This window comes from Oryzias latipes, chromosome 15, assembly GCF_002234675.1.
Source record: "Oryzias latipes chromosome 15, ASM223467v1".
NCBI lineage: Eukaryota > Metazoa > Chordata > Actinopteri > Beloniformes > Adrianichthyidae > Oryzias > Oryzias latipes.
This window is the reverse complement of record NC_019873.2, coordinates 4,082,536-4,098,964: the sequence shown is the minus strand read 5'-3', so window position 1 is coordinate 4,098,964 and position 16,429 is coordinate 4,082,536. Positions and strand designations below refer to the sequence as shown.

At 40.6% G+C, this 16,429-nt stretch overlaps 1 protein-coding gene across 1 annotated transcript in view; it reads right to left on the bottom strand.

Annotated features, from left to right (window-relative positions):
- Nucleotides 1–3,587, bottom strand: part of LOC101165752 — a 28,594-nt gene extending 25,007 nt beyond the window's left edge. The window contains exon 1 of the mRNA XM_004076915.4: nt 3,301–3,587. Within this exon, the coding sequence (XP_004076963.1) occupies nt 3,301–3,379 (79 nt within the window). The 5' untranslated portion in view covers nt 3,380–3,587. The remainder of the gene's footprint in view (nt 1–3,300) is intronic.
- Between the last annotated feature and the right edge of the window lie 12,842 nt (nt 3,588–16,429).

The window sequence follows — 16,429 nt, the reverse complement described above, 5'->3', positions numbered from 1 at the left end:
CAATGAAAATAGAAATGAGATAGAAACTCGTGCGTTTACTTTGTCCGTTCTTTTTCTCCAAGCAGAAACTCTTTCTTTTGATGATGCAGCCGTATTACTTTTTTGATGGGCGAATCTCAGAGCAAACCGAAGCTCAGTCCCATTGGAAACAAACAGAGACCACCTCCAAAGATGGGTCAGTCATCGGTTTCTGGTTCCGGACCACGGTCCGCCTGGGTGTATATTCAGACTGAAAACTTGTTCCAGATAATTGGGGGAAATGAACTCTGGTTCATTTAAGCAAACCAAATGTCTGAAGTCTGAATACATCCTAAATCTTTTCTTCACAATAGAACAGACCTCGAAACTCTAGTGTACGTAGTGGGCTACAGCATACAGCAGCTACAACAAATTGTAAACATCCTTAATGGAGGAGGCTCCATATTTAGTTAGTGTTTGCAAATGTTTTCATGTCGTTTTCTCTGTCACCAACGTGCTCATGTAAAATAGTCAGACATTCAATACTGTTGTTACTAAGTTCCTGTGAGGCGTGCCAGTTATTTAGGTTTGTTTTAAGAAATTAGTTTTATAAATAAGCACAAGCCTACTTTTTTATTTCCTGAGTTTCATTTTCTGCTCGTTGATTGCTCTACCTTCACCTCATAATGACTTGCTTCAGCTGCTGCAGCGCCTTGAACACTTTTAGTTTTATCTGTCTTCTCTTTCTAATCCTGGTGTTGAGTTACACCACATCCTTGCTCAGCCTGGAATGCTGCTCCCGTACAGTATGAGCTTCCACACCTGCTCACGAGCAAATCCCACAGATGTTGGCAGTGGGAGGGCTGACAAATCTACTCATTGTTGCTGCTGTGAGGGAGCGTCTTTGAAATCAGCCACACTGTTTGCCCTGTTACTAAGAAGAAAGGACCATTGTAAGGATAAACACTGTATGCTTCAAAACAAGGAGTGATCTGTGACCGCAAGCTCGAATGTCTGTTATCATTTTTTTGTTGCACTTTCAGAGGAGAGCAGGAGCTGAAATTACTATTTGTAAAATCTGAAGAGACAAGAGAGCTCTCAGATTTCCCTCCAAACATTCCAGGGCAAGTTGTTCTGCAGCATGGAAGCAGATTCAGTTCAGTGCTGGGCTGCATCATGAGGGAATAGTCAGCCATTACTCATAAATGAGGAATTTTGCAGGCAGAGATGAGTGCGATAGGTGTGACTTGTAGGAGAGGAGTGGGTTTCGTCCACCTGGCTCTCATCAAGCATCGACATATTTGGTTAGATGAGGCTGGATGAACGCAAAAAAAACAACTGCAACCAAATCTTCCTGTTTAAAGAATATCTATGAAATCAGAAGTGTTGCATTTTCAACACCATTTGCCTGTAAACTGCAGGTGGCCCATAGAGGCTGGTTTTGTTGTGTGGACAAGAGGCAAACAGGATGTGCAATATGTGATCAGTCAACATTTCCCATCACAATTTAGTGCACAGAAGAAAACAATAAAATTAATTATTTTCTTTTGGGTCAGAGGCAATGCTGACTCAAAGATCCAGTCTGTTTTGAAGATATTTATAGTTTGAGTAAATTACAGAAAATATGCCTGACCTTGGAGGAAATTGAGAGAAAAACATCTATATTCAGAGGCATGAAGAAAATAAAAGGCATTATTTTAGGGGAATCACAACTTAAGGGACAGTGCTTTGGCACATTCTTGTCTTATCTTAATGGTGTCTGATAGGACAGAGCAGAGCTGATAGGTCGAGGTAGTCTGGGTATTGTCCTGACAGAAATCTCCGCTTCACCTGGAGGTGAACAAGAATGGAAGGAAACCATACAGAACCATATATTTAATTGACTCCCATAAACTTCAGCCAGTGTTTCTGTGTGGACGTTTATTTGCTTAAAGCTTGATGGGGATGGAGCAGTTTTTGTTGTTTAATCCATATGGATGCTGCTGCTCAAAAAATCAGGGCAAAAATGTAAAAAAAGCAGTTATTTGACCACAGCAAATAGTTAACAGCAATGTAAGCAATTTTTAAAGACCCACTCCAATAAAAATTGTGTTTTTGGTGTTTTTGACATGTTCTTGTGGTCTGATGATGGTGGACATGTATAAATAAGATGAAAATTACATTTCTGGGTATTTCTTTATTCACATTTTTGGGAATCAGGATGAGAAAATGCCTTTGGAAAAAGAGCTTATTTGTGATGCAGAAAAAACACTGGGTGGGCCATAATCTCCCTGCTCCACTTCATTCCGATGCATCCACTCCCAGACTAATGGATCCATTAACAGATTAGCTTTCCATGTCTGAGGTGGATCTATACTGTATCATCATTTTTGTTGTGCCACTAGTGTTAGATTGGGGTTGTAAGGGGCTGTAAGCTAGCTGTAGAAAGTGTAAACAGACAGCTCTCAGTTACGGGGGATGGGGGTTTTACAGAGGGACATTTTTTATGAACTACTGCCACTCTGCAGAAACTATGTCCCTGTTTTTTTGGCTAAAAATGACATAATGAGATTTAGCACAACATTTTGCTGCTGTAAAAGTCCACTCTGCTGTTTGAAGCCAGTTTGTATCAGAACAGAAAAAATGACAGATTTTAGCTGTTTAAAGGAAAAAGAAGAAAGCTCTCAAATACCAAAGATAAGTGTTTTCAGTAACAACCACAAAAGGTTTCAACTAAATTTGTTATACTAGAACTTCTTTATTTTTACCCAAGTAGCCAAAATATGAAAGCACTCTTGGAATCTTGTTTTTCACTTCTTTTCTAGGATAACTGTCAGTAATGAACATACCGACCAGCAACTTCTTTTTTTTGTTTTTAAAGAAAGAGAATGACGCACACGTGTTTTTAATATCTGTTATTTCAGGCAGCTGCAACAAACACACCAACTCTCATTAAAAGCTGTGTCTTAAAATAGAATGAAAGGGAAAAAAGAATGTTTCATAATTAACAGAGATGATAAAAACTGCTGGAACCTCTTTGATGTCACTGATTTGCTTTCAGATGACTTAACTCTTGGCAGACTATGATGGAACTATTTATTTCTCTTGACTAACACAACATTTGCTTTTTAATCATCTGGTCCCTGTAAGTTAAAGCATGAGGGAGTTTCATACTTTTTGCAGCAGAAAGTACAACAGACTGTTTTCTACCAACATTACTGTTCAAATGAAAAAGGATAAAGGCTTCTTTAAAGGTGTAAAATAAACCACATCACGAATGTAAGATAAGTTTTATATCTTAATTATCCTAATTAACAGCACAGTTGGTAAATATGTAATCGCAGAAGTAGAAGATGACTTTACCCTTCCTCCAAGGAGCCAGGATAGAGAATGACTTCCTCCAGCTGATGACCAGCCCAGACTTTTTCCTTTTCACGCTCATCTTGATGAAATAATCACTTAAATTTCAATTTGAGGTTTCAAAAACTAAAACTTCCTTAGAGATCTCTCAAAGCATTTTAAAAAGTTCTGTTGCAGAGGGTGATGTCGAAAGATAAACCCAAGCCATGGTACCTGTCTCCTGCAGCTTGACTTCTGCCAGATTGTGAGCAAGACTGTGAGATTGTTTGAGTGTAAGCAGCTTCTCCAGCTGAGCAGAACAAAGGGGAGGGACTTCAGAAGTAGCTGTCTGAGTCATGAAAGCTGTGGGAGGAGGAGCAGGAGAAGAAGGAGGAGGAGGAGCTGAAACGAGAGAAATGAAGAAGAGGCAGACGAAGGTCTGGAAATGACTGAAGGTGAACAGTGATCACCAAGAAGACAAACAGGAAGAGTAACGGAGGAACAAGCTGGGATTCAAACTCTCATCTAATTTCAGTTCTAGCTAAAGACCTAAATAGGTTTTACTATTAAACAAACTTAACATGCAAGCAGCCATTTTTTTCTTCAGTAAACACAAAACATAGTTGCTGATTAAAATCCCAGCTGTCTTTTTTCTGTGTAATGTTTACAATCTGGTTGAAAGTACAGAGTACTTTGTTATTCTAGTTTCCTGCATAGTCCAACAAAGTGCATGCTAAGCTTCCTGACAATCTAAAATGGTGCTGTGATGGAACCTTCACCTAATAAAAGCTTCAATTTTATTCTTCTGAAGTGGCATATTTTATGAAAGACTCTGGAAGTCTAAAGACATGTACAAAAAAGGCTGGAAAAAAAAACCTTCCGCAAAATGAAAACTCGCCAACAAAGACAAACTTGTTTGATGAACTTTGAACTGTAAGGTGAGAATCATGTCTATTTTGTCTCAAGCGTTACATGTGGGATCCAACAACTACTAAAGTTCAACGTCTGATATCATTCAGGATTATCTGTCTAAAAAAACACATCAGTATGATGAATGGTTGGAGCCTTCTGGATAACGTTTTAATAAAAATAGCAAAATATGTCTGCAGAAATAAAGACTTGTGGAAAAAAGTGAATCTAAAATAAACAAATAAATAAATAAAAGACAGTTAAAAGATGTGCAGTGGCCAGAATTTAACTTTATTGTCATTGCACGTCTCAAGTACAGTACACAGCAAGAAAATGCAGTTTGCATTCATTTAGAGTGCTTTAGCAAATCTAATTGAATATACAAATGAACATTGTAGAATAAATAGTATTGGCAGGTATTAACAAGTATTTACAGTGTGAAAAAAGTGACAGTTATTAATTAAACAGAGTGCAGGTAGTGGTATAATGAGTGGTTGAAAGTGGTGGAGAAGCGGTTGGTAGGAATTCCGCAAGCAGATCGTCAACCGATCGGTGTGGAAGGTGATCAGGATCCTAACGGGACCCCCCCTCAAGGGACACCACCCGGTGGCCGAAACAGATCTGGATGCTGGCGACGAAAATCCCGCACCAGGGCAGGGTTCATAATAAACGAACAGGGCACTCAACAGCGTTCTTCCGGGCTATAGCCCTCCCAATCAACCAAGAACTGGAGACTACAGCCCTGGTGGTGCACATCCAGGAGGTGATGAACAGTGAAGACCGGATGTCCAACCATCAGGCGGATGGGAGGAGGGGGCACGGATGGAGGACACAACGGACTGGTGACCATCTACTTGAGATGAGATGAACCGTCATAGAGCGTGGTAGAAATAGTTTGACACATGCAGGATTGATAATTGAGTCCGCAACAAAAGGGCCAATGCAATTTCCGAGAGTCCGCGCAAAAAGGAAGGTCCTTAGTCGAAAGCCAATTCTTCTTTCCAGGACTGTAAGCAGGGTCGGGGAGCTGGGAGATTGTGTGACAGCTGTGGATATGGGCCACCACAGATGAAACTGCTAAGTGCAACTCCTCAGAGGGGAAAAAATGAGTCTGGTAACCCAAAGAGGCTTCATTAGGGGACCGTCCAGTGGCTGAGGAATCCTGGGAGGGGAAACCAAATCTTGGTAAGTGCGTTCAGATTGACCATTGGTCTGAGGATGGAAACCAGAAGATAGGCGGGCAGTGGCCCCCAATGCCCAGCAGAAACATTTTTAGACCTGGGAGGCGAACTGGGGGCCATGGCCTGAAACAATGTCAAAAAGGTTCCATGGAGATGGAATACATTATCTATAAGGGTTCTGGCAGTCTCAGCAACAGTAGGCAGCATGGGCAAAGCCACTAAGTGACCAGATTTGGGAAAACAGTCCATGATGGTCAAGATAACAGTATTTCCTTTTGGTCCTGGGAGTCTGGTAACAAAATCCACTGCAGTATGAGTTCAAGGCCAGGAGGGTATGGGAAGTGGTTTAAGAAGACCAGGAGGTGCTTGATGGGTCAATTTCCTAGTGGCACAAATGGTACAAGCAGCGACATAGACCCTAGTTTCTGTGATGACGGAGGGCCACCAGAAGTAGCATTAGAGTTGGGGTAGAGTGTGACGGAAACCAGGATGGAAAGAGAACTGAGAGGCATCGACCCAGGACAACACCTGGGATCGAAACAGAAGCTGGAACATATTGGCGGTTGAGTGGTCCATAGCTGGGGTCTGGATCAGTGGCCAGAGCATGATAGATGGCGGTCTCAATCTCCCAGGTGAGACTAGCTACCACACAGGAGGACTTGAGGGGCTGTCAAGGTCTTCGGGGGTATGTAAGCGGGAAAGAGCATCCGGCTTAAGGTTGCACGACCCAGGGTGAAAGGAAACTCTGAAGTTGAATCTACTAAAAAATAAGGCCCAACAGACCTGATGAGGATAGAGGATGGATGGAGATTCTTGTGAACTGTCCAGACTAGGAAGGGATGGTCAGCACCATTCAACCAATGGTGCCATTCTTCAAAGACCAATATAATGGCCAGCAATTCCCTGCTTCCCACATCATGATTATGTTCAAGGGCGGACAGTTTGCATGAAAAGTAAGCACATGGGTGGAGCTTCCCTTTATCTGTGTGTTGAGAGAGGACCGCCCCATCCCAGTATCAGAGGCGTCAACCCCAGGTGCTGAGGTAAACCGGTTCTCAAGAGGACGGTTATCAATTCTGATTGAAAGCATGATCAAAGAGTCAAGTGAGGCCGGTTTCTCATAATGTAGTAATTCGTCTTTGATAGAGTCAGTCGTCCTTTATAGACAACTTCTTGTGAGGCTCTTGTGTCCCACCTCGCTTCTGAAGCTAGGATGCGGAAGTCAAGAGAGTAATCAGCTATGGAGCGTTTGTCCTGTCACAGACTAAGTAGCTTCGGAGAGGCATCATGTCATTTTTCTGGTCTTTCAAATACTTGTTTGAAATGACCCAGAAAAGCTTAAAAAGATAACGGAGCAGAACTGTGATTAGCTAAGAATGCCTCGCCCATTCCTGACCCGGTTGTGCAATAATCCTACGATGAAGGCTATCTTCCCTTTATCCCAGGAGTACATGACAGATTTTTGTGAAAAAACCAGAGACATTGAAGAAGAAAAACCTCTGGAATGATCTGTGGTTCCGGAGTATGGATCCGGGTTAGGGATACAAGCTTCCTGGACGAGTGAAGGAGAACTTTTAGGAGGCGGCTTAGGAGAAGGAGTAGTGTTGGTTTGGAGCAAGGACTGGAGTTAGGCTAATTGCTGCATGATGGTCTGTTGATTGTGCGAAAACGCGATCATCTGTCCCTGTTGGTCCAGGGTGATGGCATGGGAAGACAGAGTCTGATTAATGGAATCTGTACCTGCTGAGTCCATACTGCTCAGTCTGTTCTGTTATGTTGGACAGGGGCTGGACCCAGAAGCAGGACAGAGACTGTAGTGAGTTGAAAGCTGTTTTATTGAGTCCCAGTTGTGGTGAAGCAGTAGCGGTTTTAGGCACGGGCAATACGGCCAATGGCCCGGGGAGGACATTGAAGGGGGGCGGCGCCATTGGCTCAGTGCGTGTAAAAAAATGTATGCACCACTATTGCTTTACTTATATCACAGAGTTTGTAACAGCCTGAAACCTGGCGGCGCCCCGCCCCGCAGCTGCGCGCTCTCTCTCCTGACTTTGAGAAGTAGACGCAAAGAAGGAGAGTGTCAACCAAAGAAAGAGAAGAGAGGGGGCCCAGCATTTTTTGGTTGATGACCAAAACTGAAGTAGGCCCAAATCTTGCAAATTACGTCATTTTTTATTTTTTAAGATTTTCTTCTTAAACGTTTGCTCTGCCTTAACTTGTAACATTAGTTGTGATTCGTGTGTCTGTCTGCTCTGCTGTAACACGAAGGTTTTGTTGTTGTATAATTAGTTCATAAATGTTAAATGAGCTGTAATGGTTATACACCATACTGCTGCTGCTGCTACTGCTGTTGCTGCTGCTGTTGCTGCTGCTGTTGCTGCTGCTGTTGCTGCTGCTGCTGCTGGTGCTGCTGCTGCTGCTGCAGCCATAACATGCTAATGGGGCAAATAACTTCAGATTGACCATTACTCTAATAAACATTTGTGTCAGCTTAAACGTTTTGAAGACAGCAAACATCAGCTAATTTTTTCTTCTCTGAAGTAGAGATTGATATACAGTAGAACATGACAATTTAAATTTCCAATTCATAAATGTTTTTTATAAGGCTTATATTGCAGATGAGGAGCTGACGGAGCAATGCGAGGCAATAGGCAACATACTGCATTTTGAAGGGAACTGTGATTTGGACAGTAGAGAACTTGTTCAGGAAATCAAGAACTTGCCTAACTTGCCATCACCGACTCTAAGTCTCCTTGAGCTTATCACTTTCATGTCTGATGAGGATCTATCAGAAATATATCCTGACCTTTGGACTGCTCTCAGGGTTGCACTCACCTTGCCAGTCACTGTGACTCAAGAAGAGAGGAGCTTTTCAAAACTCAAGTTGATCAAGTCATACCTAAGGTCAACAATGTCTCAGGAGCGGCTCACTAACCTTGCCGTTGTTAGTATCAATCATTCATGGGATCAGATTTTATATAATGACGTTATTGACGAGTTTGCATCAGGGAAGGCTAGAAAGGCTTAGTCAGGTTTTAGTCAGTGTTTTCTGTTATAAGTGCAAAGGTGCTGCAGTTATATTTATTTTAGCGTGTTATTTGTGTGATAAAAGATTTGTGCTTTATAATATTTATTTTATATTATTTATTCAATATTGTGTTTAATTAAATATTATCCTACGTAGCTGTATTTTTGCCATGCTTATGGTCTTTTATTTTTATGTTAAGAAAACTGTTCTGATGTGGTGCAGAATTCTTATAAACGTCTTTTGTATCAATTTTTTAATTTCAATTAAGATAAAACCAGTCAGTTGATATGGACAAAATGACTCTATGGGGGGGGGGGGGGTATTCAGGGTACAACCGCCTCTGAATGAAGAATACTATTTCAAAATGGGGTATTAACTGGCTTTGCCCTGAACGTCCACCAAAAGACCAGCCTGTTTCTTTCCTCCATCTGTCCTGATTCTTTTTCTCTCTCTTCTCATCTTTCTCTCCATCCTCAAAGCTGTATGATATAAACTTTGTGTTAGGAAGATTTAAAAAGAATACAGTGCCTAAATTATATGTAAAAATAGAAAATAGTTTTTTATTGTAAATGACATTTTTGTTGGATATCAGTTAGTGGTGGGATAAAATATGTGGCATTATGGTTTCCCCTTGGAGGCCGCCAGCAGAAAACTAAAAACCAAAAGCACAGGACTCTCCGACATAGGAAACCAAGACTGTGGGTTTAAGAAAATAGAAAACCTTTATTACAAATAGTATTAAAATTCCTATTCTAAGAGACACCCGAAAAGAGTTAACCAAACCACAAGGGCGATCATGCCCACCCCACACAGTCAGCTGCACCCAGCTGTGCACTCTGTTGCAGGCTCAATTCTGCGCTCCTTGCGTCCAGTGGCAGTAACCAGTGCCAGTCCAAGGTGGTGGGACACTGGGCTCTGGTTGTGGCCGGGGGCGATAGAAGACCGGAAGGGGGAACCCCTTCGATAGCTCTCGATCCGGCTACGTCACGCCGCTCTCCAGTGCGTGGATGAATGGCCGTCACTGAACTGTGTACAGAGCACACACATGATCCCCGGAAATCCCGGCTGTGGTACCGCTCTTGGACAACGGTGCACCAAGGGGTCTTTTCTTTATTGTTGTCAAATATCTCCAAATGTTCAGCTAAAATCCAAATTGTTGTTCAGCCAAAGTGATATTAAAAGCAAAAAGCTGTAAACTAAATAGTGACTAAAAAAAACAATAATTTATTACAAATTTAACAATATAGAAAGAAACAAAAACACCATTTAACCCACCATCACACATACTTCTCCCATCTTCTTCAAATAGTAGCAGCTTTTAACATTATTTAGTGCTGCTACAGTCATAGAGTAAAAACTTTTTCGGTGTTTTAGTACATCTAGATATAGAAATTATTCATATCTAAAGGAATTTCTCTGGATATGTAGGCTATTTTCTATGCACATGCATGTGTCCATTTCCATTCTCATTTATTCTTTTACTTTTTGATTGTATTTATTTATTTATTTTTGTTTTATTTTCATTTAATTAATGATCTAATATCCAATCTATGTTCAATATATCTATATATATTTAAATGTCTTTTTGTTTGTTTTATGTCTTTATTACGTCATGATCAGTGATGTCATCATTAGTCATGTCATCTGACATCATCATCTGACATAATACTCTAACACTATGATGTCATAAGTGATGTAATTTTTGCTCATATTACCAAATCAGATTTTTCCCTTTATAGATCTTCGAAATTCAGGAAAAATAATCCTAACTTAGCAGTTAAGTGAACCTTTCACCAGTAGAGACCCAAGTTACGCACAGTGAATTTTTACGAGTTCTTTCTGAGTTATCAAAGCAAAAAGATGAATAACCCTAAAGTATTCATGCCTGAATTAACTATGGCCAAGATTTCAGGCGCCAAACATTTTTCCTTCCATTTTAAGTATTGCTCTTTTATCCATTCAAAGAGATCCTTTGAACTTTGGGCTCACCGCAAAGATTGCAGATTTCAGCTGCTGGCTCACTTCCGAAGAATTGACACAGCTGTGATTTCAAACCAAGGAACGGCAACATCCAAGAACCAAGTGGACACCCAGAATGTGTTCTCCTTTAGTTTTGGAAACATAGATTCAATCAATGACAAGAATTCTTCCAAACAGTGGGTTCAGCGTAAATTTAGCAAGGATCAATTACTTGCTCGTTTCCGAGGAATCAGTGAACCCGTGTACACAAAAGAAGAAAGAACAAGTGAAATGTTGAGACGAAGCTACAGAGCAAATATTCGTGACCAAATCAGTTCTTCTAAAACTGTCTGGATTTCACCTGTGGCTGATACCTCAGCAGCTAGACCTAGAATGAGTCCCCCTTCTATTATGGATGATTTGTGTGATAGAATGGCCCTTCTAAGGATAAGTGACCCGGTTAAAAATAAGATACCAGGCAAAATCCAATCTTCAGTGCATACAAAGGGCCCTGTTCAAAAAAAGGTGTTTATCCAAAGCCAGGTGCACAATCAAAGATACAACACTTATCAAAGAAAGTTCCACAACCAAAGATACAACACCTATCAAAGGAGGGACCACAATCAAAGATACAACACCTATCAAAGGCAGCCATACAACCAAAGATACAACACCTATCAAAGGAGGGACCACAATCAAAGATACAACACCTATAAAAGGAGGGACCACAATCAAAGATACAACACCTGTCAAAGGAATGACCACAATCAAAGATACAACACCTATCAAAGGAATGACCACAATCAAAGATACAACACCTATCAAAGGAATAACCACAATCAAAGATACAACACCTATCAAAGGAATTACCAGATTGAAAGACAGGTCCCTATTAAAAGACATTGGCAGATCCAAAGACAGGCCACAGTGGAAAAAACCAGGCCAATGCAAAAACAAGCCTCAGCCCAAAGTCCTCATCCTGTCCAATTCCAGATCTCTTGCCAAACAGATACAAATTTTCAAAAACCGGCATATATCCAAAGGCAACAACAAACTCAAAAACAGAGTACATTTCAAAGAAATTTTTACATTCAAAGACACAACACCTATCAAAGCAACGACCAGAGTCAACGACAGGCCCCCTTTCAAAGAAAGGACTGTATTAAAAGACAGGACCCTACCCACATACAGGTTCAAAGACATGCCTCCAACCTAAACCAAGCCCCCATCCAAAGAAAGGTTCTGATTCCTAACCGACGCCTGAACCAAGGAGAACCGCCTAGCCAAATTCCTGCCCCAATGCAAACGGAAGCCTCAGCCCAAAGAAATGGACCTGTCCAAAAACAGCACCCTGTTCCAGAACAGGTCTTCGTCCAAACACAGGCCTCTGTCCAAAGACAGGAACATAGTCAAAGTCGGACTACCATTCAAAGAAATGTCTCCAACCTAAACCAAGCCCCCATCCAAAGAAAGGTTCTGATTCCTAACCGACGCCTGAACCAAAGAGAACCGCCTAGCCAAATGCCTGCCCCAATGCAAATAGAAGCCTCACCCCAAAGAAATGAACCTGTCCAATTACAGCACCCTGTTCCAGAACAGGTCTTCGTCCAAACACAGGCCTCTGTCCAAAGACAGGAACATAGTCAAAGCCGGACTACCATTCAAAGAAATGCCTCCAACCTAAACCAAGCCCCTATCCAAAGAAAGGTTCTCATTCCTAAACGACGTCTGATCCAAAGAGAACCGCCTAGCCAAATTCCTGCCCCAATGCAAATAGAAGCCTCAGCTTAAAGAAATGAACCTGTTCCAAAACAGCACCCTGTTCCAGAACACGCCTTCGTCCAAACACAGGCCTCTGTCCAAAGACAGGAACATAGTCAAAGTTGGACTAGCATTCAAAGACAACCACCCTATCAAAGGCAGGACCAGATTCAAATACAAGCCGCTATTCAAAGAAAGTCCCCAAATACAGGACTTGATCGATGAAATGTCCTTTTGAAAATTAAATCAATAAATTTATTTATTTATTTATTTATTTATTTATTTATTTATTTATTTATTTATTTATTCATTTATTTATTATTAGTGCTGTTGTTTCTATTACTATTATTGTATGATTTATTATTATGTACTTTACTGTTCCATGTTGACAACTGTATGCCTGTATGTAGGTTATTGTACATGCATACACACGTGTCCATTTCCATTCTTTTTTGTTCTTTTACTTTTAATTGTATTTTTTTAATTTATTTTTGTTTTATTTTCAAATCAATCAATAAATTAATATATAATCTATGTTCAATTAATATTATTATATCAGTATTATTATTATTGCTGTTGTTGCTATTTATCCTATTGTTGGTTAAATTGTTATTATAATAAACAATAATAATAAACGCTATAATAATGGGCGGCAGGGGTTCAGGCAGTTGAGCAGGTTGTCCAATGATCGAGGGTCAAATGTCGCTCTGTCCTTGGGCAAGATACTTCACCCTCCTTGCCTCCAGTGTGGCTCCACTGGAGTGTGAATGTGCATGAATGATCCCGGTGATGGTCAGAGGGGCCGTAGGCGCATACTTGCAGCCACGCCTCTGTCAGTCTGCCCCAGGGCAGCTGTGGCTACAACAGTAGGTAACCATCACCAAGTATGAATGAATAATGGACACACTGTAAGCGCTTTGAGCGTCTGGAAAAGTGCAGATAAATCCAATCCATTATTATTAAACTTTATTTATATAGCACTTTTCGAAATCATTATTACAAAGTGCTGAACAATTAACACAAGACAAAAGAGCAGGATTAAAAGCAGCATACAGTACGACAAAATAAAACACAGCACACACACAAAACAGTGATAGTGGTTAAAATCAATCAAATCACTAAAATCAATAATATCATAAGTTTAAACTTAAGAACCAGCAAAATCATTAAAAGCACGCCTATGGAGGTATGTTTTTAAAAGAGATTCAAATACTGGTAAGGATTCAGCGAGACTGATCTCTTCAAATCAAATCAAATCAAACTGTAATTTTGTAGCACTTTCCTATGAAAGCATAAGACAAAGTGCTTTACATAAAAACAAAAGAAATAATAAAAAAAAGGCATGAAATTAAAAGAACCCCCTCCCCGTATCACACACATCCTTCCACTTCTCACACCTCCCACCCCTAACTGATGGGGAAGACAATGAGAAAATAGGCTGAGCACGAAAACAGAATGTTTGTTATTGGAAAAGCTAAAAATATTTAGAACCTCCCTCTCTGTGAACAGCTGCATAGCCAGCCAAACGCAGCATCACAGGCGGGGACCGCTCCACCACAGCTAAGTGGGGATGCAGGTCCCCATCTAGAGCTGCAGCGGCTGAACAGCAGCCGATCCAGAGGGAGAGGACACAACTGAAGAAGCACCCCAAACAAAAATGAAAGATAATTAAAGAGTAGACATACTGATAAAAGCAATGAACAAATAAACATTGAAACAAGGTCAATTAAAATAAATCATTGATAACCTCAAATTCATAAAACAAGGTAAAATGGATAAATCAATACAAAATTATAATTAAATCAATAAATAATAGAATAAAAGTAGTAAAATGAGCTGAAGGCCAGGTTAAACAGATGGGTTTTGAGCATTTTCTTCAAAGCATTAATGCTCTCTGCGGCTCTCAGGTCCTCAGGCAGACTGTTCAACAAACGGGGGCCATGGTACTGAAAAGATGCCTCTCCGTAGGTTTTGGTTTTTACCGGTTGAATGGTTAATAGACAAGTGCCAGAGGATCTCAGGTTCCACGAGGGTTCATATTTTACTAAAAGGTCTGACCGTTAAGACATTTAAAAACTGTTAGAAGTATCTTAAAATCAATCCTGAAGCATATGGGGAGCCAATGCAGGGATTTTTCTGGAGGAGCTGAAGGTTCTTAATGTTAGTTTTCAGAAGACCAGCAGGCAGGGCGTTACAGTAATCAATTTTACTGATAATAAAAGCATGCATTATAGCATCTCCATATTAGCAAGAGAGAGTAGTGGGTGGACCCTAGCATGATTTCTAAGATGATATAAACCAGCTTTAACCACCTGTTTTAAACGAGCGATAAAGTATAAAAAAGGATCAAAGTTCTGGGATAGTGTTCCAGAGTTTTGGGGCTCTTATAGCAAAGGCCCCGTCTCCCTTGGTCTTGAATCTGGATCGTGGGGGTTGTTATAAAGCCTTTTGCCGAAGATCGAAGATTGCGACCAGGTATATAAGGAACGAGGAGAACAACTAGATACTTAGGGGCCAGACCACAGCGGGCTTTAAAAACAATCATTAAAATCTTCAAATCTATTGTAAAACGGACTGGGAGCCAGTGCAGAGACGCTAGAACCCGTTAGGAGTCTGGCAGCAGTATTTTGGACTAACTGGAGTTTATACACCATCTGCTGTGAAAGGCATGTGTAGAGTGCGTTACAATAGTCCAAACGGGAACAAATAAAAGCGTAAATCACCATCTCGAGACATTTCTTAGATAGGAGAGGGGTTATCCTGAATAATCTGTATTTGCCAGAAACAAGATTTGACCATCGATTTGACATGAATCTCCAAATTCAAATCAGTATCAAAGATCCCCCCCAGATTTCTGCATTTTGTAGAAACATTCTTAGACAGATTCCAATTTCTGAGCCTCATCGTTTTGGGCCCTGCAACAACAACGCTGCCGAAGAAAACTTTATTTTGGTTGATGACCAAAACTGAAGTTGGCCCAAATGTTGCAAATGACGTCATTGTTTATTTTTTAAGATTTTCTTCTTATTCGTTTGCCCTGCCTTAACTTGTAACATTTGTTGTGATTCGTGTGTCTGTCTGCTCTGCTGTAACACAAAGATTTGTTGTGTTTTGTTGTTGTGTACTTAGTTCATAAATGTTAAATGAGCTGTGATGGATATACAGCATGCTGCTGCTGCTGCTGCTGCTGCTGCAACATGCTTATGGGGCAAATAACTTCAGATTGGCCGTTACTTTACTTTTCCAACATAGCTGTATTTTTGCCAAGCTTATGGTCTTTTATTTTTATGTTAATAAAAACTGTTCTAATGCGGGGCAAAATTCAGATAAACGTCTTCTGTATCAATTCCTTATTTTCAATGACAATAAAACAAATCAGTTGATATGGACAAAGTGACTCTATAGGGGGAGGGGGGGTCTCGCCCAGGGAGTAATTCAGGGTACAACCGCCTCTGTGGTGGAGAATTCTGGATTGCAATCGGTGTGGCTTGGATGGGTGATGGGGCGGATGAGCTGCTGGTCTGGTGAAAACTGCGATGACAGAAGATTTGGAGCCTGGACTGCTTTCCCGTGGTATGATGAGTGGTTGGATGTGATGGAGACGAGGTGGGCAGGAATTCTGCAGGAAGCAGATCGTCAATCTGTAGGTGTGGGAGGTGACCAGGATCCTGACAACAAGCCTTAAGGTTTTTAGACAAATTTCTGACCAGGAGCTATGATCTGTGCTGCTGCAAAAGTCTGCATCCCATTTTGTTATCTGAATTGAAATATTATCATCAATGGTTGCAAAGGAGATTGTATGATTCAATAATTAACAATTATTCATTAAAAAATTAATCAAAGAGGTAACTAGATCTGGTAGCTTTAAGTCATTGTCTTTGTAATTATAGGTTTAAGTTGCTGATATTCCAAGAAATTATTTATTCCACGTTTTTCTTGTAGTTCCAGGGGTGCATTTTAAAGAGCTCTACAAACCCATCTGTAAACACGTCTCCATGTCTGAGTTTATAAGAGAATTCAGAGGTGTGATCACCGATGCTTTTGTAGAGCTCTTTCTTTTTTTTTGCCACATTCTTTTTATTGAATTTTCAAAGTCATAAAAATACAGAAACACAATTTACAATTATAAATTTCACTTGAGTCAGCCATTACAAAAATTGCAACTTTATCAACAGTTTTTAGGTAATGCTTTCTCTTATTCACAGTCTTTTTTAACCCCCCCCCCCCCCCCCCCGCCTCCCCACCTCAAGAACAAGAGTGCCTCTCCTTGGATATTGACAAAATGAAGAATATAACCTTAACACACTTAAAATTAAGA